General features: G+C 51.9%; 2 protein-coding genes and 5 gene segments (V, D, J or C); 3 read left to right on the top strand and 4 right to left on the bottom strand.

Moving 5' to 3' along the window:
* The window catches only part of SALL2 (spalt like transcription factor 2), a gene marked incomplete at its 3' end in the record, with an annotated part of 9,265 nt that extends 676 nt beyond the window's left edge, over positions 1 to 8,589 (bottom strand). Inside the window, exons 1-2 of the mRNA XM_083815037.1 lie at positions 8,369 to 8,589; positions 27 to 3,895 (exon numbers count right to left, since the gene is read on the bottom strand). Coding sequence (XP_083671163.1) covers positions 27 to 3,895; positions 8,369 to 8,411 — 3,912 coding nt within the window. The 5' untranslated portion in view covers positions 8,412 to 8,589. The remainder of the gene's footprint in view (positions 1 to 26; positions 3,896 to 8,368) is intronic.
* A 9,523-nt stretch (positions 8,590 to 18,112) lies between these two features.
* LOC310888359 (Ig heavy chain V region 914-like) lies at positions 18,113 to 18,731 on the top strand. The segment is given in 2 exons: positions 18,113 to 18,257; positions 18,364 to 18,731.
* A 1,005-nt stretch (positions 18,732 to 19,736) lies between these two features.
* On the top strand, positions 19,737 to 20,582 carry LOC310888364 (immunoglobulin heavy variable 3-23-like). The segment is given in 2 exons: positions 19,737 to 19,955; positions 20,062 to 20,582.
* Positions 20,583 to 21,904: 1,322 nt separating this feature from the next.
* Positions 21,905 to 22,670, top strand: LOC310888355 (immunoglobulin heavy variable 3-23-like). The segment is given in 2 exons: positions 21,905 to 22,079; positions 22,186 to 22,670.
* A 101-nt stretch (positions 22,671 to 22,771) lies between these two features.
* On the bottom strand, positions 22,772 to 24,542 carry LOC310888397 (uncharacterized protein; the record flags this gene model as incomplete). Its single annotated transcript, XM_083815030.1, has 3 exons — positions 22,772 to 23,855; positions 24,189 to 24,488; positions 24,530 to 24,542. The coding sequence occupies 3 exons, from the start codon at positions 24,540 to 24,542 to the stop codon at positions 23,179 to 23,181; spliced, it is 990 nt and encodes a 329-aa protein (XP_083671156.1). The 3' UTR covers positions 22,772 to 23,178.
* Positions 24,543 to 24,708: 166 nt separating this feature from the next.
* LOC310888363 (immunoglobulin heavy variable 3-11-like) lies at positions 24,709 to 25,205 on the bottom strand. The segment is given in 2 exons: positions 25,084 to 25,205; positions 24,709 to 24,977 (listed from the first exon to the last, which is right to left on the bottom strand).
* A 733-nt stretch (positions 25,206 to 25,938) lies between these two features.
* LOC310888356 (immunoglobulin heavy variable 3-23-like) lies at positions 25,939 to 26,647 on the bottom strand. The segment is given in 2 exons: positions 26,515 to 26,647; positions 25,939 to 26,408 (listed from the first exon to the last, which is right to left on the bottom strand).
* Positions 26,648 to 27,332: the final 685 nt, after the last annotated feature.

Genomic DNA, 27,332 nt, shown 5'->3' with positions numbered 1-27,332 from the left:
CCCCCGCTTCGGGGTCCCCCCCTTACTTCCTCCTCCTCCTCCACCTCCTCCTCCTCCACCTCCTCCTCCTCCTCCTCCTCCTCCTCCTCCTCTTCCTCCTCATGCCGGAGGCCGCCGGCCTCCGAATCCGAATCATCCTCCGAGCCTCCGCCCTCGTCCTCCGAGCCTTCATCCTCCTCCTCCTCCTCCTCCTCCTCCTCCTCTTCGTCATTTTTGCCCCCCACCCCCAAAATTCGGGCCTCCCTCCCCCCACTTTGGGCCTCCCCCCCCCCATTTCGGGCCTCCCCCCCCCCTCCCTTCAGCCTCCCCTCGCCCTTCGGCCTCCGCCCTCCGCCCCGGAGGCCGCCGGCCTCCTCCAGCCTCTCCCGGCAGAGGGGGCAAGAATTTGGGGGGGGCCCCCCCCGGTGGGCCCCCCCTAAAATCGGCCTCCCGCAGCCTTCGCACCGCCGCCGGCCTCCGTGGTGGAGGCCCCGGCGGGGCGGAGGCCGGGGCCGAGCCAAAGCCCGGCGGCAAACGGGGCACTGGCGGCGGGGGGAGGCCGGGGGGAGGCCCAGGGGGAGGCCCGGGGGGAGGCCGGCCTCTGGGTTCTCCGGGGGGCCGCCACCGCCGGGCCCGGGGCGGCGGGTGAGGAGGAGGAGGTGGGCGGAGGCCGGGTGGGGGGTGGAGGTCATCGGGTGGGGGGTGGAGGACGTCGGTTGGGGGTTGGAGGTCATCAGGTGGGGGTTGGAGGTCATCGGTTGGGTAGTAGAGGCCGGTTGGGTGGTGGAGGACGTCGGTTGGGGGGTGGAGGTCATCAGGTGGGTGGTGGAGGTCATCGGTTGGGGGTTGGAGGTCATCAGATGGGGGTTGGAGGTCATCAGTTGGATGGTAGAGGCCGGTTGGGTGGTGGAGGACGTCAGTTGGGGGTTGGAGGTCATGAGATGGGGGGTGGAGGTCATCGGTTGGGGGTTGGAGGTCATCAGATGGGGGTTGGAGGTCATCAGTTGGATGGTAGAGGCCGGTTGGGTGGTGAAGGATGTCGGTTGGGGGGTGGAGCTCATCAGATGGGGGGTGGAGGTCATCAGTTGGGGGTTGGAGGACGTCAGTTGGATGGTAGAGGCCGGTTGGGTGGTGGAGGACGTCGGTTGGGGGTTGGAGGTCATCAATTGATGGTTGGAGGACATCAGTTGGGGGTTGGAGGTCATCAGTTGGGTGGTAGAGGCCGGTTGGGTGGTGGAGGACATCAGCTGGGTGGTGGAGGACATCGGTTGGACGCTGGTGGAGGTCAGGTGGGTGGTGGAGGCCATCAGATGGGCGTTGGAGGTCATCGGTTGGGGGTTGGAGGTCATCGGTTGGGTGGCGGAGGCCGGTTGGGGGGTGGAGGTCGTCGGTTGGGGGGTGGAGGTCGTCGGTTGGGGGGTGGAGGACATCGGCTGGGCGTTGGTGGAGGCCAGTTGGGTGGTGGAGGCCATCAGCTGGGGGTTGGAGGACGTCAGTTGGGTGTCGAAGGGCATCAGTCGGGTGGTGGAGGCCATCGGTTGGGCGGTGGAGGCCATCGGTTGGGCGTTGGAGGCCATCGGTTGGGCGTTGGAGGTCGGTTGGGTGGTGGAGGACACCAGTTGGGCATTGGAGGGCATCATTTGGGCGTTGGGGGTCATCAGTTGGGTGGTGGAGGTCATCGGTTGGGCGTTGGCCAATGGTTGGGTGCTGGTAGAGAGCATTTGGGTGTTGTTGGCCAACGGTTGGGCGTTGTTGGCCATCAGTTGGGCGTTGTTGGCCATCGGTTGGCCACTGTTGGTCATCAGTGGGCAACTGTTGGTCATCAGTTGGCCATTGTTGGTCATCAGTTGGCCACTGTTGGTCATCGCTTGGGTGTTGGAGGACATCGATTGGGCGTTGGCCATCAGTTGGCCACTGTTGGCCATCGATTGGACGTTGTTGGCCATCAGTTGGGCGTTGTTGGCCATCGGTTGGCCACTGTTGGCCATCGTTGGGCCACTGCTGGTCATCGTTGGGCCACTGCTGGTCATCGTTTGGCCACTGTTGGCCATCGTTGGGCCAGTACTAGCCATCAGTTGAGCGTTGGAGGACATCGGTTGGGCGTTGGCCATCCGTTGACCACAGTTGTCCATCGTTGGGCCACTGTTGGCCATCGGTTGACCACTGCTGGCCATCGTTGGGCCGCTGTTGGCCATCGGTTGGCCACTGTTGGTCATCACTTGGGTGTTGGAGGACATCGGTTGGGCGTTGGCCATCGATTGGACCTTGTTGGCCATCGTTGGGCCACTGTTGGCCATCGGTTGACTGCTGTTGGCCATCGTTGGGCCACTGTTGGCCATCGGTTGACCGCTGTTGGCCATCGGTTGGGCATTGGCCATCAATTGGACCTTGTTGGCCATCGTTGGGCCACTGTTGGCCATCGGTTGACCGCTGTTGGCCATCGTTGGGCCACTGTTGGTCATCATTGGGCCACTGTTGGCCATCGGTTGACAACTGTTGGCCATCGGTTGACTGCTGTTGGCCATTGGTTGGGCGTTGGCCATCGATTGAACCTTGTTGGCCATCGTTGGGCCACTGTTGGCCATCGGTTGACCGCTGTTGGCCATCGTTGGGCCACTGTTGGTCATCATTGGGCCACTGTTGGCCATCGGTTGACCACTGTTGGCCATTGTCGGGCCACTGTTGGCCATCGTTGGGCCACTGTTGGCCATCGTTGGGCCACTGTTGGCCATCGGTTGACCACTATTGATCATCGATTGGGCGTTGGCCATCAATTGGACCTTGTTGGCCATTGTCGGGCCACTGTTGGCCATCGTTGGGCCACTGTTGGCCATTGGCTGACCGCTGTTGGTCATCGTTGGGCCACTGTTGGCCATCGTTGGGCCACTGTTGGCCATCGGTTGACCACTATTGATCATCGATTGGGTGCTGTTGGCCATCATTTGGGCGCTGTTGGCCATCGATTGGGTGCTGTTGGCCACCGCTTGGGCGCTGTTGGCCATCAGTTGGGCGCTGCCGGCCACCACGTGCCCACCGTTGGCCACCAGCTGCCCGCCGTTGGCCACCGCCGCCCCTCTCCCACCCTCCGCCGCCTCGCACCCTCCGCGCCGCGTGCCGGCGCCGCCCTCCGGCGCCGCGTCGGGAGGCCGAGGGCCGGCGCCGGCTGCCCGCGACCCGTCGGTGGCCACCCGGGGCCCGTCGGTGGCCACCTGGGGGTTCTTCTCGCGGTGCCGGTGCAGGTGGACCTTGAGGTTGCCGCGGGTGGTGAAGCGGTTGCCGCAGACGCCGCAGCCGTAGGGCCGCTCGCCGGTGTGCGACCGCAGGTGGATCTGGCGCGCGCTCTCGCTGCCGAAACCCTTCCCGCACACCCCGCACCCGTGCCGGGGGACCCCCGAATCCCCCCCCGTAAAATTCGGGGGGCGCCCGGGGACGGGGGGCGCCTCCCCCGGCCCCGTCGGGGCGTCGGGCGCCCGCCCGCCGGCAGCCGGCGCGAGGCGGTAGGGGGCGGCGAAGCAAAGGGCGGCGGCGCGTTGGGTTTTGGGGGGGAAAAAGGGGAAAAAGGCTTTGGCCGAGGGGGCGGCGGGGGGTTTTTTGCGGGGGGGGTGGCTTTTGGGGGGTCCCGGCGCCCCCAAAAGGAGGAGGTGGCGGCAAATCTCCTCGGTCAGCTGCATCTGGCGGAGCTGGCGCTGCCGCAGCACCCGCAGCTCCTCCAGCAGGAGGGGGATGTCGAGGGTTTGGGGCGGAAAAAGGGGGTTCGGGGGCGCGGGGGGGCGGGGAGGGGGCGGCGGCGGCGGCGGGGGCGGGCAGCGGCGGCGGCGGGGGTCCGGTTCCGGGGGCATCGCCGCGGGGGGCCCCGAGGAGGAGGAGGAGGTGGAGGAAGGCTCCTTGGCGGCGGGGCGGCGCGGGGCCGGGGAGGCTGCGGGGGGGAGAAAGACCCAAATTAGTGGCGTTTTACCCCAAAATAGACGCCCCCCACCCCCGTCATGGCACAAGCGCGGCCCGAGGGGGATTTCCCGACCCCGGAGACGCGAAATCGCTGAGCTTGCGCCCCAAAATGCTGAGGTCGTGCCAAAATTGCTGAGATTTTGCCCCAAATCGGCGATGTTTTGCCCCAAATCGGCGATATTTTGCCCCAAATCGGCGATATTTTGCCCAAAATCGGCGATATTTTGCCCAAAATCGCTACGTCACACCTAAAATTGCTGATATTGTGACCAAAATTGCTGATGTTTTTCCCCAAAATTGCTGATTCACACCTAAAATTGCTGATATTGTGCCAAAATTATGATATTGTGCCCAAAATTGCTGATATTGTGCCAAAATTGCTGAGATTTTGCCCCAAATCGGCGATATTTTGCCCCAAATCGTTGATGTTTTGCCCAAAATCGCTAATTCACACCTAAAATTGCTGATATTGTGACCAAAATTGCTGATGTTTTCCCCAAAATTGCTGATTCACGCCTAAAATTGCTGATATTGTGACAAAATTGCTGATATTGCGCCCAAAATTGCTGAAATGGTGCTCAAAACTGCTGATATTGTGCCAAAATTGCTGGTATTGTGCCCAAAATCGCTGATATTGTGCCCAAAATTCCTGATTCACACTTAAAATTGCTGATATTGTGCAAAATTGCTGAGATTGTGCCCCAAAATGCTGAGGTTGTGCCAAAATTGCTGATATTTTGCCCCAAATCGGCGATATTTTGCCCAAAATCGGTGATATTTTGCCCAAAATCGCTACTTCACACCTAAAATTGCTGATATTGTGCCCAAAATTGCTGATATTGTGCCCAAAATTGCTGGCGTTGTGCCCAAAATTGCTGATATTGTGCCCCAAAATGCTGAGGTTGTGCCAAAATTGCTGATATTTTGCCCCAAATCGTCGATATTTTGCCCAAAATCGGCGATATTTTGCCCAAAATCGCTACTTCACACCTAAAATTGCTGATATTGTGACAAAAAATGCTGATGTTTTCCCCCAAATTGCTGATTCACACCTAAAATTGATGATATTGTGCCCAAAATCGCTGATTCACACTTAAAATTGCAGATATTTTGCCCAAAATTGCTGAGGTTGTGCCAAAAATTGCTGATATTTTCCCAAAAATTGCTGATTCACACCTAAAATTGCCGATATTGTGCCCAAAATTGCTGATATTGTGCCCAAATTCTCTGATATTGCACTCCAAAGTGCTGAAATTGTGCCAAAATTGCTGATATTGTGCCCAAAATTGCTGAGATTGTGCCCCAAAATGCTGATGTTGGGTCAAAATTGCTGATATTTTGCCCAAAATCGTTGATGTTTTGCCCAAAATCGCTAATGCACACCTAAAATTGCTGATATCGTGCCCAAAATTGCTGAGATTGTGCCCAAAACCCTTGATATTTTCCCAAAATTGCTGATTCACGCTTAAAATTGCTGATATTGTGCCCAAAATTGCTGAAATTCCTCCCAAAATCGCTGATATTGTGCCCAAAATTGCTGATATTGTGCCCAAATTCTCTGATATTGCACTCCAAAGTGCTGAAATTGTGCCAAAATTGCTGATATTGTGCCCAAAATTGCTAAGTTTGTGCCCCAAAATGCTGATATTGTGCCAAAATTGCTGATATTTTGCCCAAAATCGTTGATGTTTTGCCCAAAATCCCTTATTCACACCTAAAATTGCTGATCTTGTGACAAAAAATTGCTGATATTGTGCCCAAAATTGCTGATTCACACTTAAAATTGCTGATATTGTGCCCAAAATCGCTGATATTGTGCCCAAAATTGCTGATTCACACCCAAAATTGCTGAAATTGCACCCCAAATTCCTGCAATTGGACCCAAAATTCCAGAAATTGCACCCAAAACCGCTGATATCGCACCCAAAATCGCCGATATCGCGCCCAAAATCGCAGGTTTTGCACCCAAAATTCTCCCCCCTAACTCTAAATTATCTTCAAGGATTTCCTACCCCCAAAATCGCCAGAATTACCCCCAAAATCACCCCCATAAACAATCCCCCCCCGAATCCCCCAAATCCCCGTTATTCACCCCAAAATCCTCTCCCCCTCCCCATAAAGATCTCCCCCGAGAGGCCCCAAAATCCTCATTATTCACCCCAAAATCAACTCACATTCCAAATAGTTTCCCCCCCCCAAACCCCTAAATCCCTGGTTTTCACCCCAAAATCTCCTCCCCATAAACAATTTCCTAACAGCAAAACCCCCGAAATCCACGTTATTCACCCCAAAATCAACTCCCCTTCCCCATAAATGATTTCCCCCCTAAAAGCCCCCAAAATCAGCGTTATTCACCCCAAAACATTTCCCCCTTCCAAATAAACCATTCCCCTCCTGCAGAACCCCCAAAATCCACATTTTTCCCCTCAAAATCGATCCCCCCCAACCCAGAGGCCCCCAAATCCCCTTTATTCACCCCAAAATCAATTCCCCGTCCCCGTCAACAATTTATCACTCTGCAAAACCCCCCAAATCCACATTTTTCACCTCAAAATCGATTTCCCTTTCAAAATAAATGATTTTTCCCTTCCCCAGCAGCCCCAAAATCCTCCTTATTCACCCCAAAATTGACTCCCCTTCCCCATAAACAATTTTCCCACCCCAGAGGCCCCCAAAATCCCCCTTATCCACCCCAAAATCGATTCCCCCTCCCCGTAGCCAATTTCCCCCCCTCAAAGCCCCCAAAATCCCCGTTATTCACCCCAAAATGAATCCCCCCTCCCACTAAACAACCCCCCCCCGTGCAAAACTTCCCCAAAATCCCCATTTTTCACCCCAAAACCCAGCCCCGAGCAGGGGCAGGCCCCTCGTCCGTCACCCACCTCCCGGCTCGGCCATGGCACCCCCCCCCCCGAAAAGTGACGTCATGATGACGTCACTGACCGGGGGGGGGGGGTCGTGAGGGGGGTTTGGGGGAATTTTAGGGGGATTTGGGGCGGATTTTTGGGGCGGATTTTAGGGGATTTGGGCAGGTTCGAGGGGGGGGGGCTTAAGGGGTTTTGGGGGGGGGTCCTGGGGAGTTTTTGGGGCAATTTTTAGGGGTTTTGGGGAGTTTTGGGGGGTTTTAGGGGGATTTGGGGGAGTTTTGGGGTCTTTTATGAGAGATCCTGACAGGATTTTGTTATTTTGGGGAGTTTTGGATGGTTTAAAGAGTTTTTTTGGGGGGGTTCTCTGTGGATTTGGGGGAGTTTTGGGGTCTTTTATGGGAGATCCTGACAGGATTTTGTTATTTTGGGGAGTTTTGGATGGTTTTAAGAGTTTTTTTGGGGGGTTCTGTGTGGATTTGGGGGAGTTTTGGGGTCTTTTATGGGAGATCCTGACAGGATTTTGTTATTTTGGGGAGTTTTGGATGGTTTTAAGAGTTTTTTTGGGGGGTTCTGTGTGGATTTGGGGGAGTTTGGGGGTCTTTTGGGGGAGATCCTGACAGGATTTTGTCATTTTGGGGGGTCTTAAGTCTTTTTTAGGGGGTTCTCTGTGGATTTGGGGGAGTTTTGGGGTCTTTTGGGGGAGATCCTGACAGGATTTTGTTATTTTGGGGAGTTTTGGATGGTTTAAAGAGTTTTTTTGGGGGGGTTCTCTGTGGATTTGGGGGAGTTTTGGGGTCTTTTATGGGAGATCCTGACAGGATTTTGTTATTTTGGGTAGTTTTGGATGGTTTTAAGAGGTTTTTTTGGGGGGTTCTGTGTGGATTTGGGGGAGTTTTGGGGTCTTTTATGGGAGATCCTGACAGGATTTTGTTATTTTGGGGGGTCTTAAGTCTTTTTTAGGGGGTTCTCTGTGGATTTGGGGGAGTTTTGGGGTCTTTTGGGGGAGATCCTGACAGGATTTTGTTATTTTGGGTAGTTTTGGATGGTTTTAAGAGTTTTTTTGGGGGGGTTCTGTGTGGATTTGGGGGAGTTTTGGGGTCTTTTGGGGTGGACCCTGACAGGATTTTGTTATTTTGAGGGAGTTTAGGGGGGTCTTCAGGGGTTTGGGGGGGTTCTGTGTGGGTTTGGGGGAGTTTTGGGGGGTTTTGGGGTGGATCCTGACAGGATTTTCTTATTTTGAGAGAGTTTTGGGGTCTTTTAGGGGAGATCCTGACAGGATTTTGTTATTTTTTGAGGGTTTTGGAGGATCCTGAAGATATTTTGAGGTGTTCCTAAGTTTTTTTGAGGGGGGTGGGGGGTCCCGATGCTTTCTGACCTCACCCCACAACTTTTTTGGGGCATTTTTACCAACTTTTCCCCCCCACACCCCCTCACCCTCAGGGGTCCCCAACCCCATTTCCCGACCCCACAACACGCGGGGGACCCCGAAGGACCCCCCCCAACCCCTCCACCCCCCAAAAACCCCCCAAAATCCTCTCAAAACCCCCCAAAAAACACCGCCCCCCCCCCCCACCCACCGTGTCGGAGCGGCTGAGGCCGGCGCTGCTTGCGGCGAGGCATCGGGGGGGGGGGGCACAAGGCCGGGGGGGGGCCACCCCGCTGTCCCCAACCCCGGCCCCTCCGGGACACGCCCCCCCCTTTTTTTTTTTCCCTTAAAATTCCTTTATTTGCCCTTTTTCCCTCAGCTTTTGTCCCTTTTAACCCTTTCCTTCCCTTCTCCTCCCCCCCCCCCCCCCCCGCAGTCCCCAATGGACTCGGCCGCCCCCGGGGCGGTTGCTAAGGGAAACGGCGCCGTTGCTATGGGAACGGCGCCGTCGCTAGGGGAGGACGGCGTTGTTGCTAGGGGCGGTGCGCTGTTGCTAGGGGGCGGTGCGGCGTTGCTAGGGGCGGTGCGCTGTTGCTAGGGGGCGGTGCGCCGTTGCCAGGGGGCGTCGCGTCGTTGCTAGGGGGAGGGACGCGGTTGCTAGGGGTGGGACGCGGTTGCTAGGGGAAACGGCACGCCTCCAGGCCGCGCCCCCTGCGAGTGCGGCGGGGCCAATCAGAGCGCGTTGCTAGGTAGATTAAGGGCTTCGGGATGCCCCCCCTATGCAAACGCTACGGTGGCTCAGAGTGGACAAAAGACCTCGGAGTGCGTTCGCTGCGGGTTGGGCTTGTGTTGCCTCCCAGTATGGCCCAGTATGACCCAGTATGGCCCAGTAAAGTTTCTGCGGCTGGTTATAGGGTAATGTTGCCTCCCAGTATAGCCCAGTATGGCCCCAGTAAGCCTCCTGCCGCTGGTTATGGGGTATGGCTGCCTCCCAGTATAGCCCAGTATGGCCCAGTATATCCCAGTATGCCCCAGTATGGCCCAGTAAAGTTTCTGCGGCTGGTTATAGGGTAATGTTGCCTCCCAGTATAGCCCAGTATGGCCCCAGTAAGCCTCCTGCCGCTGGTTATGGGGTATGGATGCCTCCCAGTATAGCCCAGTATGGCCCAGTATATCCCAGTATGCCCCAGTATGGCCCAGTAAAGCTTCTGCGGCTGGTTATAAGGTAATGTTGCCTCCCAGTATAGCCCAGTATGGCCCCAGTAAGCCTCCTGCCGCTGGTTATGGAGTATGGATGCCTCCCAGTATAGCCCAGTATGGCCCGGTATATCCCACTATGCCCCAGCAAAGCTCGTGCAGCTGGTTATGGGGTACAGATGCCTCCCAGTTTGGCCCAGTATAGCCCAGCATGGCCCAGTAAGCCTCCTGCAGCACTGTAGGGGGTGTTTGGGGTCTCCCAGTATGTCCCCGTATATCCCAGTATGGCCCAGAATATCCCAGTGTGGCCCAGTATATCCCAGTGTGGCCCAGTAAGCCTTCTGCAGCTGGTTATGGGCTACAGATGCTTCCCAGTATGGCCCAGTAAGCCTCCAGCAGCAGAGTACGGGGTGTTTGGGGTCTCCCAGTATGGCCCAGTACATCCCAGTACGGCCCAGTAAGCCTCCTGCAGCAGTGTAGGGGGTGTTTGGTGTCCCCCAGTATATCCCAGTACGTCCCAGTATGCCCCAGTAAGCCTCCAGCAGCAGGGTATGGGGTGTTTAGGGTCTCCCAGTATGTCCCAGTACGTCCCAGTATGAACCAGTCCACCCCACAACTCCCCTGGGCTTCACTTGCCAGTGGCGCGAAAAAAGAGCCCGAAATGGTCAAATTCCTATTTTTAACCTTATTTCTTTCCCCCTATTTTTAACCTTTATTGTTGTTTACGAGTTTCTCCTCCCCCCCTCGGGGGCCGTGTTTTGGGCTAAAACGGGGTGTTTTTGGTCAAAAGCAGCTGCCCCAGGCAAATGAGGCCTTTTGGGGAAAAAAACAGGCGGTTTGGGTTAAAAACAGCGCTGAAAATCCCGGCTTGTTTTTCTCCGAATTTTATGTTTTGGTTATTTTCAATGAAATTTTAGTTATTTTACTGAATTTGGTAAAATGTTGGGTATCTCATATAACAGAAATATAAAATAATCGAATTAATAGAATTAATAACGTAATTATTAATAGAATTAATAATATAATTATTAATAGAATCATTATTAATAATAATTAATAAATATAAAAATAATAATAATTAATAAATATAAAAATAATAATAATTAATAAATATATAAAAGAATAATTTATAAATGTAAATACAATTTTATTTAAAAATATAAATAAAAAGTAAAAAATATAATAATAAGAGCTTTTTCTGTGAAAGAAGAGCAAAAACATTTATTTATTAAAATATTAAAAATAATTTTAATAAAAATTATTTGTAAAATGTAACAAGAAGATGAAATTTATTATAAAAAATATTTAAAGGTATTTCTGATAATATAATCAAAATTGTTACAAATATAATGTTTTATCGTCCGCTAGGATGATAAAAAAATAATAATTATAATGAAATTAATAATAAAATAATTCGAGCAAAATCAAGAAAACAGCAGCTTTTGGGGTAAAAATAGCATTAATGTCAAATATAATACTAATGAAATTTCTAAGAATTGGTGCATTTCCAATAAAATGAGCAATAAAAAAATGAGCATTTCTAATAAAATGAGCAATAAATAATATATAATAACATAATTAATTCTATTATTTTTAATCAAATTCATTATTTTGATGAATTATATTATTATTTATATTTTATTATTTTATATTATTATTTAAAATAGAATAAATTATAAACATTATATCATAACATATAATTAATTTATAAATTATATATGATATATACATATTAAATGTATAATGGTAAAAAAAATGTAATGTAATGTAAATATAAATATATTCATATTAATAAATATAATATAAATATAAAGATTTATTTATACTAAAAATCATAATAAATAGCACCTACTTCTAATAATAGTGGTCATGTATTTCTAATAAAATAATGATAATATTAATCAAAATCAAGATAATAGCAAAAAGTTCGTGTTTCTTTAAAAAAACAATAAAGAAAAAATGTAGATAATTAAATAAGAAAAAAAATAATAATACAATTAAAAAATCCGTGTTTCCAATAAAATAATTGTCATAATACCCAAATAGCGACAATTTTATTTTTTTATTCAAAAATATTTTTCATAAAATAGGAATTCAGTAAAATAAGAAGACATCCCTTATTTCCGCTGAAATTATTAACGGGGAAATACATTAATAAAATTAATAAATTTTATTAATAAATTAAAAAGTATGATAGCGCCAATTTCTGCTAAAATACGGATTATTTTTTTCTAATATTTCTAATAATAATAAATCTAATAAAATAGAAATAATATTTCTAATATTGTCATTCTATTTCTAATATTTCATTAATAATAATTAATAATGATAATGGGATTATTTCTAATATAATGAAAGCTATGATTTCTTAAAAATAATAAATTAATAAGCGATATTTCTAATAGTTTTAAAGTAGCGAGTATTTCTTGAAATTAATAACAAAAGAGGTGTTTCTAATAATAATATTAAAACGTGTATTTCTTAAAAGCAATATAAAAACACGTATTTCTAATAATGACAATTTTTAAATAGTCATTTCTTCAGTAATAATAATAATTTCTAATAATAATTTTAAGGTAGCAAGTATTTCATACGAAATAACAATAAAATACATAAATAAAAATAATTATTTTGTAAGACATCGGCAATTCTGAGATAAAATAATAAAAATAAATTCGAATAAAATAATACAATTAAATTCGAATAAAACAATAAAAATAAACCCAAATAAAAAAATAAAATTGATTTTAGTTGATTAAAAAATCAAATAAAAATAATAATTGAAATAAAATAATAAAAATACTGCTTTTTAAGCAAAATTAACCAAAACCAGAAGAATCTGGGCCCCGAGGTGAGTTTTTGAGCTCGTCGCCTCCTTCTGAGGCCCGCCCGCGCCGCGGCCCCATTTTTCTGTCATTTCTCCCCAATTTGGGGTTTCCCCACCGCGCAGGTGCCCGGCCCGAAAATAGCGAGAATCGAAGCCGAAAGACCCAAAAATGCTTTTTTTTTTGCACATTTCTTACTTTTGTGCCAGCTGGGTGCTTAGAAATAAATCCATTCCCCCCCCGAAAGTTGCGATTTTCGCTAAATTTCTATTTTTTTTTTCCCAGGCACCTGCTAATTACGTTTTTCCCAACTTGTCCCGGAATTTGGGGTAATTACTCGATATTCGGTAAATTCGGAGCTTATCATTTCCGATACTTTCCTGCCCACCTAAATTCCAGGATTTTGGTTAAAAATAGGATTTAATTAAATCCTTTTTAATTTTAATTAAATCCTTTTTAATTAAATTAGTTGTAATTAAAAGTAGTTGTAATTAATCATAATTAAATGGAAATCTAAATGCTGATGTAATTAAATAAAATTAAATATATTTATCAGTATTTTTGTCATAACACATATTTGTAATAAAATATATTTTTAATCGAATATATTTATACTCGAATATATTCTTATATAAGCTCCTTAATAGGCAAAGCTATTATAAATTTGATTAATAAGTAGATTTATAATTATTTTATAGTTACAATTTACAATTTACAATTTACAATTTACAATTTACAATTTATTATATATTATATATTATATATTATATATCATATATCATATATTATATATTATATATTATATATTATATATTATATACTATAATAATACTATACTATATATATAGTATATATTGAATATATATAATTTATAAAAATATAATCATTTAAAAATATTTAAAAGCTAACAATTTATTAATTACAAAAGCTAATTTATTTAAATATGTTATAATTCAATATATAGATAATTTATGTTTCATTTATATATTATATTTGTAACCTAATATACCTCTAATTAAAATCATTTATAATTAAGCGCTCCTATATTTCAATTAATTTATCATTAATGCAGATTTAATTAACTATAATTAAGTGCTTTTATAGTTTAACACATATATAAATTAACGTTTTTAATTGTTGATAATTCCATGTATTGCTAATTAAGTGTAGGTATAATCAAACCCTTTTAATTAAACACATCGATTAATTTTTATAATTCCACATCATTAATTATATATTTAATTATATATTTAGTTATATATTTATATATAATATCTTATATACCATATATATTTAATTATATATATTAATCATATTCAACTATATTTATATTTGATTGTGATTTTTAATTATGTTTTTAATTAACCGTGTTTACAATTAAATCCTTCTGGCTGCCAAGTCAACCCTGACACGCACCTGCTGTGCCGGGGGCGGGGCGGGGGGGGGCTCATTTGCATATGCAAACGAGGATGCCCCGCACTGCACGCAAACGAGGGGGGCGGGGCTTGAGTGTATGCAAATGAGGGGAGCTTTGAAGGGTTGTGGTGGACCCACGGCGGGCCCATAGAGTCCTCCAGCCCCATAGCGGTGCCCATAGGGTCCTCCTGCCCCATAGCGATGACCATGGGGTCCTCCAGCCCCATAGCGGTGACCACGGGGTCCCCCAGCCCCATAGCGGTGACCACGGGGTCCCCCAGCCCCATAGCGATGGCCATAGGGTCCTCCAGCCCCATAGCGGTGCCCATAGGGTCCTCCAGCCCCATAGCGGTGTCCGTGGTGTCCACCAACCCCATAGTGACCCTCCATGGAGGCCTTCAGCCCCATAGCAGCGCTCATGGTGCCCACCAACCCCATAGAAGTCCTCCAAGAAGTCCTCCAGCCCCATAGCGGTGACCATGGGGTCCCCCAGCCCCATAGCGGTGACCATGGGGTCCCCCAGCCCCATAGCGGTGTCCGTGGCGTCCACCAACCCCATAGTGATCCTCCATGAAGGCCTTCAGCCCCATAGCAGCGCTCATGGTGTCCACCAACCCCATAGAAGTCCTCCAAGGAGTCCTCCAGCCCCATAGCGGTGACCACGGGGTCCCCCAGCCCCATAGCGGTGCCCGTAAGGTCCTCCAGCCCCATAGCGGAGATACGGGAGGAGGAGGGCGTCCTCAAAGTCCCAGGGGAACCAACGACGGTCGGTGCGGCCTGCTGTAGGCCTCTGCCTTCACCTCACCCCGTCCAATACCCGTGACCTTCGAGTCCCTTCTCGGGCAGGCCAGGGGTTCCCTGACCTGGGAGCCCAAATTCCCTTCACTGAGCCCAAATTCCCTTCATTAAACCCAAATTCCCTTCATTAAACCCAAATTCACTTCATTAAACCTAAATTCCCTTTACTGAGCCCAAATTCTCTTCACTGAGCCCAAATTCCCCTAATTAAACCCAAATTCCCTTCACTGAGCCCAAATCCCCTTCACTGAGCCCAAATTCCCTTCTCCAACCCCAAATCCCCTTCTATGACCCCAAATTCCCTTTACTGAGCCCAAATTCCCTTCTCTGATCCCAAATTCCCTTCTCTGATCCCAAATTCCCTTCACTGAGCCCAAATTCTCTTCACTGAGCCCAAATTCCCCTAATTAAACCCAAATTCCCTTCACTGATCCCAAATTCCCTTCGCTGATCCCAAATTCCCTTCTCTGAGCCCAAATTCCCTTCACTGACCCCAAATTCCCTTCTCCAACCCCAAATTCCCTTCTCTGACCCCAAATTCCCTTCTCTGACCCCAAATTCCCTCCACTGATCCCAAATTCCCTTCACTGGGCCCAAATTCTCTTCACTGGGCCCAAATTCTCTTCACTGAGCCCAAATTCCCCTAATTAAACCCAAATTTCCTTCACTGAACCCAAATCCCCTTCACTGAGCTGAAATTCTCTTCACTGAGCCCAAATTCCCCTAATTAACCCCAAATTTCCTTCATTGAACCCAAATCCCCTTCACTGAGCCCAAATTCCCTTCACTGACCCCAAATTCCCTCCACTGATCCCAAATTCCCTTCACTGAGCCTATATTCCCTTCTCCAACCTCAAATCCCCTTCTATGACCCCAAATTCCCTTCTGACCCCAAATCCTCTTCTATGACCCCAAATTCCCTTCACTGACCCCAAATTCCCTTCTCTGATCCCAAATTCCCTTCACTGACCCCAAATTCCCTTCACTGACCCCAAATTCCCTTCTCCAACCCCAAATTCCCTTCTCTGACCCCAAATTCCCTTCTCTGACCCCAAATTCCCTCCACTGATCCCAAATTCCCTTCACTGGGCCCAAATTCTCTTCACTGAGCCCAAATTCTCTTCACTGAGCCCAAATTCCCCTAATTAAACCCAAATTTCCTTCATTGAACCCAAATCCCATTCACTGAGCCCAAATTCGCTTCTCCAACCCCAAATTCCCTTCACTGACCCCAAATTCCCTCCACTGACCCCAAATTCCCTCCACTGATCCCAAATTCCCTCCACTGGGCCCAAATTCCCTTCGCTGAGCCCAAATCCCCTTTATTAAACCCAAATTGCCTACATTGAACCCAAATTCCCTTCACTAATACCCATGAATTTTGGCCCGTATGTTGAATTTTCAGGCAAATACGGAGACGTTTTTGCTTTGAACACGATTTTACCAAAACACATGAACATTTTGGCCCTTTACGGTTCTTTCCTGCAGCGACCACCGCAGAATGGGTTGAATCTGCCCAGATTCGGCTCCGGCTGGGCCTTTTTATGTTCACCCAGCGATGGCCGGGCGGTGACTCTGCTCCTCCAGGTCCCCCCAGGGCTGCGGGTGGCCGCGACGTTGGACGAGTCCGGAGGGGGCCTCGTGAAGCCCGGGGGGTCCCTGACCCTGGTCTGCAAGGGCTCCGGCTTCACCTTCAGCAGCTACGACATGTTTTGGGTGCGATAGGCGCCCGGGAAGGGGCTCGAGTGGGTTGCTACTATTAACAACGATGGTAGTAGCACATACTACGCGCCGGCGGTGAAGGGACGCTTCACCATCTCCAGGAACGACGGGCAGAGCACGCTCACCCTGCAGATGAACAGCCTCAAGGCCGAAGACACCGCCACCTACTACTGCGTGAGAAGTTATGATGGTTATGCTGGTCCTGGTCCTGCTGAGAATGCTGGTGCTACTGGTGCTGGTGCTGCTGGTGCTGCTGGTGACGTTCATTGTGGTGCTGGTCGTGATGATGGTGTTGGTGATGTGAATACTGTCAGCCATCAACACCACCAGCACTATCACCACACCAACCACTGCTAGAACTTTTCGCGCAGTAGTAGGTGGCGGTGTCTTCGGCCTTGAGGCTGTTCATCTGCAGGGTGGCCGTGCTCTGCCCGTTGTTCCTGGAGATGGTGAAGCGTCCCTTCACCGCCGGCGCATAGAATGTGTGGAACTACCACTCCAGCTAATAATCGCGACGTACTCGAGCCCCTTCCCAGGCTCCTGTGGCATCCATCCCATGGTGTAGCTGCTGAAGTCATAGCCGGAGCCCTTGCAGACCACGGTCAGGGATCCCCCAGGCTGATCCCCCACTCTCTGTCCTTACCCACAGGGCTGCGGGCAGTGCAGACATTGGCCTCGTGAAGCCCGGGGGGTCCCTGACCCTGGTCTGCAAGGGCTCCGGCTTCACCTTCAGCAGCTACCCCATGTATTGGGTGCGACAGGCACCCGGGAAGGGGCTCGAGTGGGTCGCACAAATTAGCAGCACTGGTAGTGGCACAGACTACGCGCCGGCGGTGAAGGGACGCTTCACCATCTCCAGGAACAACGGGCAGAGCACGGCCACCCTGCAGATGAACAGCCTCAAGGCCGAAGACACCGCCACCTACTACTGCGCGAAATATGCTCGTAGTGGTGGTTGTGGTTATGCTGGTGAGATTGATGGTGGTGGTGGTGCTGCTACTGCTGGTGCTGATGCTGCTGGTGCTGGTGCTGCTGGTGCTGTTGGCTGTGGTGCTGGTCATGATGATGGTGCTGGTGATGTGGATACTGTCAGCCATCAACACTACGAGCTCTATCGCCACTCCAACCACTGCTATAACCTTTTGCGCAGTAGTAGGTGAATTTGAATGAAATTGGGGTGTTGATTATTATTCTTGCCATTTACACACCTACCACATAGAATTTTTTTCCTCTTTTTTTCCATTTATTCCGGAATACGAGAGTATTTTGAACACTTTGGGGCCAGGTGAGTGCAGAATGTGGGAATGTCATCCCACTTCTGGGCTAGAAACCCCCCAATTTGAGGAATTTTTGCTGAAACCTTCAGCGCTGCCCACCCAAGCATAGCCAGGCAGATGTTTGTGCGGGGGCTATTTCTGGGCAGAAAAAAAGTTATTTCCACACTTCCTGAAACCTCAGCAGCTGGAGCAGCCCCGAAACACGGCCGCTTTCTGTTTCGTGTGTCCATTTTAGAGAGACTGCAATTAAATTACTCAGCATGCACATTAAGTAATCCATCCCATTAAATAATTCCGTGTCATAAGTGATCAGGGATCACGATGAAATAACTCAAAGCACTCCATGAATTACTGCTTGGTAGAGAATTAAATGAAATGACGAAGAAACACAACGAATGCTTGTCAAAGATCAAAATAAAATAATTCCACGTCTTATTAATTAGAGCATGGTAGAAAATGCAACAAATCTCAAGTTTGTTGAGTTGTTTCTACTCAGCAAAGAAACACGATGAGTCCTGCTCAAGGATCGCCCTGAAATAATTCAGTGCGTGCAATTAATGAGTGCGTGGCAGGGAATGCAATGACATAACGAGGAAACTCGATGAGTGCTCCTGAAATGGAACAAGGAAAAAATCTAACGAGCCCAATTAATGAGCCCATCGTAGAGAATGCAATGAAGTAACTCAGTGCAATGAAATAACTCAGGGCAATGAAATACCCCAAGGAGGAAACGCGATGAACGCCCCTCCGGGCACCTTCAAATGCGTCCGTCCCCAGCGTCCCCACAGCACCCGGCGCCCCCTTCCCCTGCCCACCATGAGTCCTCACGCCTTTGCCCTCCTCCTCCTCCTGGCCGCCGTCCCAGGTAGGGCCCGGTCCCGCGGAGGCTGCCGGCGGCCCCGGCTCCCCACGGCCGTGCGGGGGCCCGTGCCGTGCGGCTGAGCCCACCGCTCTCTGTCCTTCCTCCCCAGGGCTGCGGGCGGCCGCGACGTTGGACGAGTCCGGAGGGGGCCTCGTGAAGCCCGGGGGGTCCCTGACCCTGGTCTGCAAGGGCTCCGGCTTCACCTTCAGCAGCTTCGGCATGGGATGGATGCGACAGGCACCCGGGAAGGGGCTCGAATACGTCGCGGGTATTAACAGCGGTAGTAGCACAGACTACGCGTCGGCGGTGAAGGGACGCTTCACCATCTCCAGGAACAATGGGCAGAGCACGCTCACCCTGCAGATGAACAGCCTCAAGGCCGAAGACACCGCCACCTACTACTGCGCGAAAAGTTCTATCAGTAGTTGGTGTGGTGATAGTGCTGGTGGTGTTGATGGCTGACAGTATTCACATCACCAACACCATCATCACGACCAGCACCACAATGAACGTCACCAGCAGCACCAGCAGCACCAGCACCAGTAGCACCAGCATTCTCAGCAGGACCAGGACCAGCATAACCATCAGCACTTTTCGCGCAGTAGTAGGTGGCGGTGTCTTCGGCCTTAAGGTTGTTCATCTGCAGGGTGGCCGTGCTCTGCCCGTTGTTCCTGGAGATGGTGAAGCGTCCCTTCACCGCTGACGCGTACCATGTGCTACTACCAGTGCTGTTAATAGTAGCGACCCACTCGAGCCCCTTTCCGGGCGCCTGTCGGATCCATCCCATGCCGAAGCTGCTGAAGGTGTATCCAGAGCCCTTGCAGACCAGGGTCAGGGACCCCCCGGTCTTCACGAGGCCCCCTCCGGACTCATCCAACATCAGCTGCTGCTTGTCCAGGAGGATCCTGGGCCCTCGATTGGTCAGCCCTGCAGAAGCCCAGGGCGACGTCCGTCAGCCTGAGGGCTTCGTGGATGGAAAGCCTCAGGAGTGACGACCCCAGAGCCCAGCGCCGAGTGAGAAGAGCTGCGGGTGGAGAACCCGCTGGTGGCCGGGGTGAGTTGTGTCGGGGCCTTTCCCTTGGCCATGAAGAATGAGAGCAGCACCAGCAGCACCACCAATCTCACCAGCATGACCATAAGCATCACCGTAACCACCAACTTTTTTCGCGCAGTAGTAGGTGGCGGTGTCTTCGGCCTTGAGGCTGTTCATCACGAGGGTGGCCGTGCTCTGCCCGTCGTTCCTGGAGATGGTGAAGCGTCCCTTCACCGCCGGCGCTTAGTATGTGCTACTACCACCGCTGTTAATTCTCGCACTTATTCGAGCCCCTTTCTGGGCGCCTGTTGCACCCTATCCATGGTGTAGCTGCTGAAGGTGTATCCGGAGCCCTTGCAGACCAGGGACAGGGACCCCCCGGGCTTCACGAGGCCCCCTCCGGACTCGTCCAACGTCGCGGCCGACCGCAGCCCTGGGGAGGAAGGACAGAGAGCGGTGCTCTGTCGATAATAAGGCTCAGGCGCCTTACTATGAAGTAACTCAGGGCAATGAAATACCCCAAGGAGGAAACGCGATGAACGCCCCTTCAGGCGCCTTCAAATGCGCCCGTCCCCAGCGTCCCCACAGCACCCAGCGCCCCCTTCCCCTGCCCACCATGAGTCCTCACGCGCTCGCCCTCCTCCTCCTCCTCCTGGCCGCCGTCCCAGGTAGGACCCGGTCCCGCGGAGGCTGCCGGCGGCCCCGGCTCCCCACGGCCGTGCGGGGGCCCGTGCCGTGCGGCTGAGCCCACCGCTCTCTGTCCTTCCTCCCCAGGGCTGCGGGCGGCCGCGACGTTGGACGAGTCCGGAGGGGGCCTCGTGAAGCCCGGGGGGTCCCTGACCCTGTTCTGCAAGGGCTCCGGCTTCACCTTCAGCAGCTACACCATGCAGTGGGTGCGACAGGCACCTGGGAAGGGGCTCGAGTACGTCGCAGGTATTGATAGCTATGGTGGCACAGCCTACGCGCCGGCGGTGAAGGGACGCTTCACCATCTCCAGGAACGACGGGCAGAGCACGGCCACCCTGCAGATGAACAGCCTCAAGGCCGAAGACACCGCCACCTACTACTGCGCGAAACGTGCTTACGGTGGTGGTGGTTCTGCTGAAAATATTGATGGTGCTGTTGGTACCGGTGCTGCTCTTGGTGTTGGTTGTGGTGCTGGTCATGGTGATGGTGCTGGAGATGTTAAGACTGTCAGCCGTCAACAGCACCAGCGCTCTCACCACCCCAACCACCAGCAGCTCTCGTGCAGTAGTAGGTGGCGGTGTCTTCGGCCTTGAGGCTGGTCATCACGATGGTGAGCGTGCTCTGCCCGTTGTTCCTGGAGATGGTGAAGCGTCCCTGCACCGCCGGCGCATAGGATGTGCCACTACCATCCTTGCTAATATCTGCGACGTACTCGAGCCCCTCCCCAGGCGCCTGTCGCACCCAAACCACGAGGTAGCTGCTGAAGGTGAAGCCGGAGATGTTTGGGACTACCCCCGGACTGCAGCGAGGTCTGCTTTACCCACACTATTGGAACATTTTGCTCCAAAAATTAAAGGATTTTCCCATTCGTGGCCACCCTTGCCCCAAATACAAGGACGCGTTGCCTCTTATGCTTACTCTTGACCTCAGTATGGGCATGCTTTTGCCCTCTCATGGCTATTTTTGCCCCAAATACAGAGGTGTTTGGCTCTATATGCCCTCTTTGCCCCAAAAATGAGCACCTGCCTCATTTTCAGGGGCACTGTGGCCCCACGATGGGGGTCCCTTGCCCTTTATGGATGTTTTTCGATGCAAATAATACACATTTCCTACTTTTTGACACCAATTTTGAATGAAATTGGGGTGTTGATTATTATTCTTGCCATTTACACACCTACCACTTAGAAATTTTTTCCTCTTTTTTTCCATTTATTCCGGAATACGAGAGTATTTTTAAGACTTTGGGGCCAGCTGACTCCAAAATGTGGGAATGTCACCCCACTTCAGGGCTAGAAACCCCCAAATTTTAGATTTTTTAAGTGAGACATTCAGCACTCCCTCCAGTGCCCACCCAAGCATAGCCAGGCAGATGTTTGTGCGGGGGCTATTTCTGGGCAGAAAACGAGTTATTTTGGTACTGCCTGAAACCTCAGCAGCTGGAGCAGCCCCGAAACACGGCCGCTTTCTGTTTCCTGTGTCCGTTTTAGGGAGATTGCAATTAAATTACTCAGACTCCAAATTAAATAATCGATCCAATTAAATAATTCCGTGTCATGAGTGGTCAGGGATCACGACGAAATAACTCAAAGCACCCTATGAATTAGTGCATGGTAGAGAATTAAATGAAATGACGAAGAAACAACACGAATGCTTGTCAAAGATCAAAATGAAATAATTCCACATGTCTTATTAATTAGAGCATGGTAGAAAAATGCAACAAATCTCAAGTTTGTTGAGTTGTTTCTACTCAGCAAAGAAACACGATGAGTCCTGCTCAAGGATCGCCATGAAATAATTCAGTGCGTGCAATTAATGAGTGCGTGGCAGGGAATGCAATGACATAACGAGGAAACACGATGAGTGCTCCTGAAATGGAGCAAGGAAAAAATCTAACGAGCCCAATTAATGAGCCCATCGTAGAGAATGTAATGAAGTAACTCAGGGCAATGAAATACCCCAAGGAGGAAACGCGATGAACGCCCCTCCAGGAACCTTCAAATGTGCCCGTCCCCAGCGTCCCCACAGCACCCGGCGCCCCCATCCCCTACCCACCATGAGTCCTCACGCCTTCGCCCTCCTCCTCCTCCTCCTGGCCGCCGTCCCAGGTAGGGCCCGGTCCCGCGGAGGCTGCCGGCGGCCCCGGCTCCCCACGGCCGTGCGGGGGCCCGTGCCGTGCGGCTGAGCCCACCGCTCTCTGTCCTTCCTCCCCAGGGCTGCGGGCGGCCGCGACGTTGGATGAGTCCGGAGGGGGCCTCGCGAAGCCCGGGGGGTCCCTGACCCTGGTCTGCAAGGGCTCCGGCTTCACCTTCAGCAGCTACGCCATGTATTGGGTGCGACAGGCACCTGGGAAGGGGCTTGAGGAGGTCGCATATATTAGCAACGATGGTAGTAGCACATACTACGCGCCGGCAGTGCGGGGAGGCTTCACCATCTCCAGGAACAACGGGCAGAGCACGGCCACCCTGCAGATGAACAGCCTAAAGGCCGAAGTCACTGCCACCTACTACTGCGCGAAAGCTGCTGATAGTGGTGCTTGGAGTTATGCTTATGCGATTGGTGGTGCTGCTGGTGCTGCTGGCATTGTTCATGGCCCAGGGAAAGGCCCCGACACAACTCACCCCGGCCACCTGCACGTTCTCCACCCGCAGCTCTTCTCACTGAGCACTGGGCTCTGGGGTCGTCGCTCCTGAGGCTTTCCACCCACGAAGCCCTCAGGCTGACGGATGTCGCCCTGGGCTTGTGCAGGGCTGGGCCAACAAGGGCCAAAGTTCCTCCTGGACAAGCAGCAGCTGATGTTGGATGAGTCCGGAGGGGGCCTCGTGAAGCCCGGGGGGTCCCTGACCCTGGTCTGCAAGGGCTCTGGATACACCTTCAGCGACTACTACATGGGGTGGATGCGACAGGCACCCGGGAAGGGGCTTGAGTTCGTCGCGAGTATTTACAGCGATGGTAGTTACACAGAGTACGCGTCGGCGGTGAAGGGACACTTCACCATCTCCAGGAACAACGATCAGAGCATGCTCGCCCTCGTGATGACCAGCCTCAAGGCCGAAGACACCGCCACCTACTACTGCGCGAAAGAAGCTGGTGGTAGTGGTAGTTGGGTTTATGCTGAAGGTATTGGTGGTGCTGCTGGTGCTGGTGCTGCTGGTGCTGTTGGCTGTGGTGCTGGTCATGATGATGGTGCTGGTGATGTTAATATTGTCAGCCACCAACACCACGAGCTCTATCACCACTCCAACCAGTGCTATAATGTTTCGCGCAGTAGTAGGTGGCGGTGTCTTCGGCCTTGAGGCTGTTCATCTGCAGGGTGAGCGTGCTCTGCCCATCGTTCCTGGAGATGGTGAAGCGTCCCTGCACCGCCGGCGCGTAGGCTGTGTCACTACCACTGCTGTAAATACCCGCGACGAACTCAAGCCCCTTCCCGGGTGCCTGTCGCACCCAAAACATGTCGTAGCTGCTGAAGGTGAAGCCGGAGCCCTTGCAGACCAGGGTCAGGGATCCCCCGGGCTTCACGAGGCCCCCTCTGCACTCAGAGAACCCGAGCACCTTGCTTGGTGCCACCCAGCACCTCCACATCTCCCTTCCCAGCCAACTCCTGCTGCCGTGTGCCCATCCGGCACCACATCTCATCTCCTCAGAGCTCACTGCAGTCCCTGGATAGTCCCAAACATCTCCGGCTTCCCCTTCAGCAGCTACACCATGATGTGGGTGCGACAGGCACCAGGGAAGGGGCTCGAGTACGTCGCGAGTATTAGCGACAGTGGTAGTGGCACATACTACGCGCCGGCGGTGCAGGGACGCTTCACCATCTCCAGGAACAACGGGCAGAGCACGGCCACCCTGCAGATGAACAGCCTCAAGGCCGAAGACACCGCCACCTACTACTGCACGAAAGAAGCTGGTAGTGGTGGTTGTGGTTATGCTGGTGGGAGTGATGGTGGTGGTGGTGGTGCTGCAGGCACCGTGCACACCCCAGGCAAAGGCCCCGACACAACTCATCCCAGCCACCCGCGGGTTCTCTGCCCGCAGCTCTTCTCAGCACCATCACCACCGACAGCACCACCACCAGCACCAACGCCACCATGACCATCGTCATGAAGAGCACCAACACTGACATGACCAGTACCGTCAACACCGCCACCAGCACCGTCAAAAGCCTGACCACCACCATAATCTCTCACCCAGTAGGAGGTGGCCGAAGACACCGCCACCTACTACTGCGCGAAAAGTTCTGGCAGTGGTTGGTGTGGTGGTGCTGCCACTGGCGGTGGTGATGCTGCTGCGGATGTTGGTGATGGTGCTGATGGTGTTGATGATAGTGCTGGTGATGTTGGTGATGGTATGGATGATGCTAGAGGTGTAGGCGATGATGCTTTTCGTGAAACTGATGGTTCTGGCAAGATTGGTGGTGTTGGTAACTTTGATGCTGTTGTCGGTGATGGTGATGGCATTGATAATTATCACGGTGTCGATGATGTCGATGGTGTTGATAATGATCACAGAACCACGGACTCATAAAAACCCAAGTTTGGAAAAGGACCTACCAGGTCACCCACTCCCACCATCCTCCTACCACCACTGCTACCCACTGAGCTACTACGTGACGACGGTGTCGATGATGATGAAGGCGCTGCCCACGCTGATAGAGAGCGCGATGTTGATGAGGCTGACGGTGCTGCTGCCCTCATGCACGGCACAGGGAAAGGGCCCGGACACAAATTCTCCTGGCCACAAGAAGCATCTCCATCAGCACCACCAGCTCTGCCCATCGTTCCTGGAGATGGTGAAGCGTCCCTCCACCGCCGACGCGTATTTTGTGTAACTACCAGTGCTGGTAATGAGCGCGACCCACTCGAGCCCCTTCCCAGGTGCCTGTCGCACCCAGTACATTTCGTAGCTGCTGAAGGTGAAGCCGGAGCCCTTGCAGACCAGGGTCAGGGACCCCCCGGGCTTCACGAGGCCCCCTACGGACTCGTCCAACGTCGCGGCCGCCCGCAGCCCTGGGGAGGAAGGACAGAGAGCGGTGGGCTCAGCCGCACGGCACGGGCCCCCGCACGGCCGTGGGGAGCCGGGGCCGCCGGCAGACTCCGCGGGACCGGGCCCTACCTGGGACGGCGGCCAGGAGGAGGAGGAGGAGGGCGAAGGCGTGAGGACTCATGGTGGGCAGGGGAAGGGGGCGCCGGGTGCTGTGGGGACACTGGGGACGCGCACATTTGAAGGCTCCTGGAGGGGCGTTCATCGCGTTTCCTCCTTGGGGTATTTCATTGCCCTGAGTTACTTTATAGTAAGGCACCTCAGCCTTAGTATCGTCAGAGGTCTCTCTGTCCTTCCTCCCCAGGGCTGCGGGCGGCCGCGACGTTGGACGAGTCCGGAGGGGGCCGTGTGAGTCCCGGGGGGTCCCTGACCCTGGTCTGCAAGGGCTCCGGCTTCACCTTCAGCAGCGTCAGCATGGGACGGATCCGACAGACGCCCGGGAAGGGGCTCGAGTTCGTCGCGCATATTAACAACGATGGTAGTAGCACAGCCTACGCGCCGGCGGTGCAGGGACGCTTCACCATCTCCAGGAACAACGGGCAGAGCACGGCCACCCTGCAGATGAACAGCCTCAAGGCCGAAGACACCGCCACCTACTACTGCGCAAAAGCTGCTGGTAGTGGTGGTAGTTGGGGTTATGCTTATGCGACTGATGGTGCTGCTGGTGCTGCTGGCATTGTTCATGGCCCAGGGAAAGGCCCCGACACAACTCACCCCGGCCACCAGCACGTTCTCCACCCGCACCTCTTCTCACTCGGCGCTGGGCTCTGGGGTCGTCGCTCCTGAGGCTTTCCACCCCTGAAGCCCTCAGGCTGACGGATGTCGCCCTGGGCTTCTGCAGGACTGGGCCATCGAGGGCCCAGGATCCTGCTGGAGACCCTCCTGATGCATGGGCGGGGGGGGGCAGAGGGTGATGGAGGTTGGCCAATGGATGAAGGGTGGTCAGAAAACAAAACAAATTGAAGTGGTGATGGTGGTGGAGACCCCAGAATCCATGTCCAAGGTCCTTCCCTGTGCTCTGCACGAGCCCATCAGCACCACACACGCAGCATCCATACAATAACCACCACCAGCAGCATAACCATCAGCACTTTTCGCGCAGTAGTAGGTGGCGGTGTCTTCGGCCTTGAGGCTGTTCATCTGCAGGGTGAGCGTGCTCTGCCCGTTGTTCCTGGAGATGGTGAAGCGTCCCTTCACCGCCGGCGCGTAGTATGTGCTACCACCACTGCTGGTAATACTCGCGACGTATTCGAGCCCCTTTCCTGGTGCCTGTCGCATCCATCCCATGCCGAAGCTGCTGAAGGTGAAGCCGGAGCCCTTGCAGACCAGGGCCAGGGACCCCCCGGGCTTCACGAGGCCCCCTCCGGACTCGTCCAACGTCGCGGCCGCCCGCAGCCCTGGGGAGGAAGGACAGAGAGCGGTGGGCTCAGCCGCACGGCACGGGCCCCCGCACGGCCGTGGGGAGCCGGGGCTGCCGGCAGCCTCCGCGGGACCGGGCCCTACCTGGGACGGCGGCCAGGAGGAGGAGGAGGAGGGCGAAGGCGTGAGGACTCATGGTGGGCAGGGGAAGGGGGCGCCGGGTGCTGTGGGGACGCTGCGGACGGGCGCATTTGAAGGTGCCCGGAGGGGCATTCATCGCGTTTCCTCCTTGGGGTATTTCCTTGCCCTGAGTTATTTCATTACACTGAGTTACTTCATTACATTCTCTACGATGGGCTCATTAATTGGGCTCGTTAGATTTTTCTCCTTGTTCCATTTCAGGAGCACTCATCGAGTTTCCTCGTTATGTCATTGCATTCCCTGCCACGCACTCATTAATTGCACGCACTGAATTATTTCAGGGCGATCCTTGAGCAGGACTCATCGTGTTTCTTTGCTGAGTAGAAACAACTCAACAAACTTGAGATTTGTTGCATTTTCTGCTATGCCCTAATTAATAAGACGTGTGGAATTATTTCATTTTGATCTTTGACAAGCATTCGTTGTGTTTCTTTGTCATTTCATTTAATTCTCTACCAAGCACTAATTCATGGGGTGCTTTGAGTTATTTCATCGTGATCCCTGATCACTCGTGACACGGAATTATTTAATTGGATGGATTATTTAGTATGGATGCTGAGTAATTTAATTGCAGTCTCTCTAAAATGGACACACGAAACAGAAAGCGGCCGTGTTTCGGGGCTGCTCCAGCTGCTGAGGTTTCAGGCAGTACCAAAATAACTCGTTTTCTGCCCAGAAATAGCCCCCGCACAAACATCTGCCTGGCTATGCTTGGGTGGGCAGCGCTGAAGGTCTTGGCAAAAAATTCTCAAATTGGGGGT

This window comes from Anser anser (genome assembly GCF_964211835.1).
Source record: "Anser anser genome assembly, chromosome: 34".
In the NCBI taxonomy this organism is placed as follows: domain Eukaryota; kingdom Metazoa; phylum Chordata; class Aves; order Anseriformes; family Anatidae; genus Anser; species Anser anser.
Note: the sequence above shows the minus strand (reverse complement) of the source record. Positions and strands in the feature narration are given on the sequence as shown.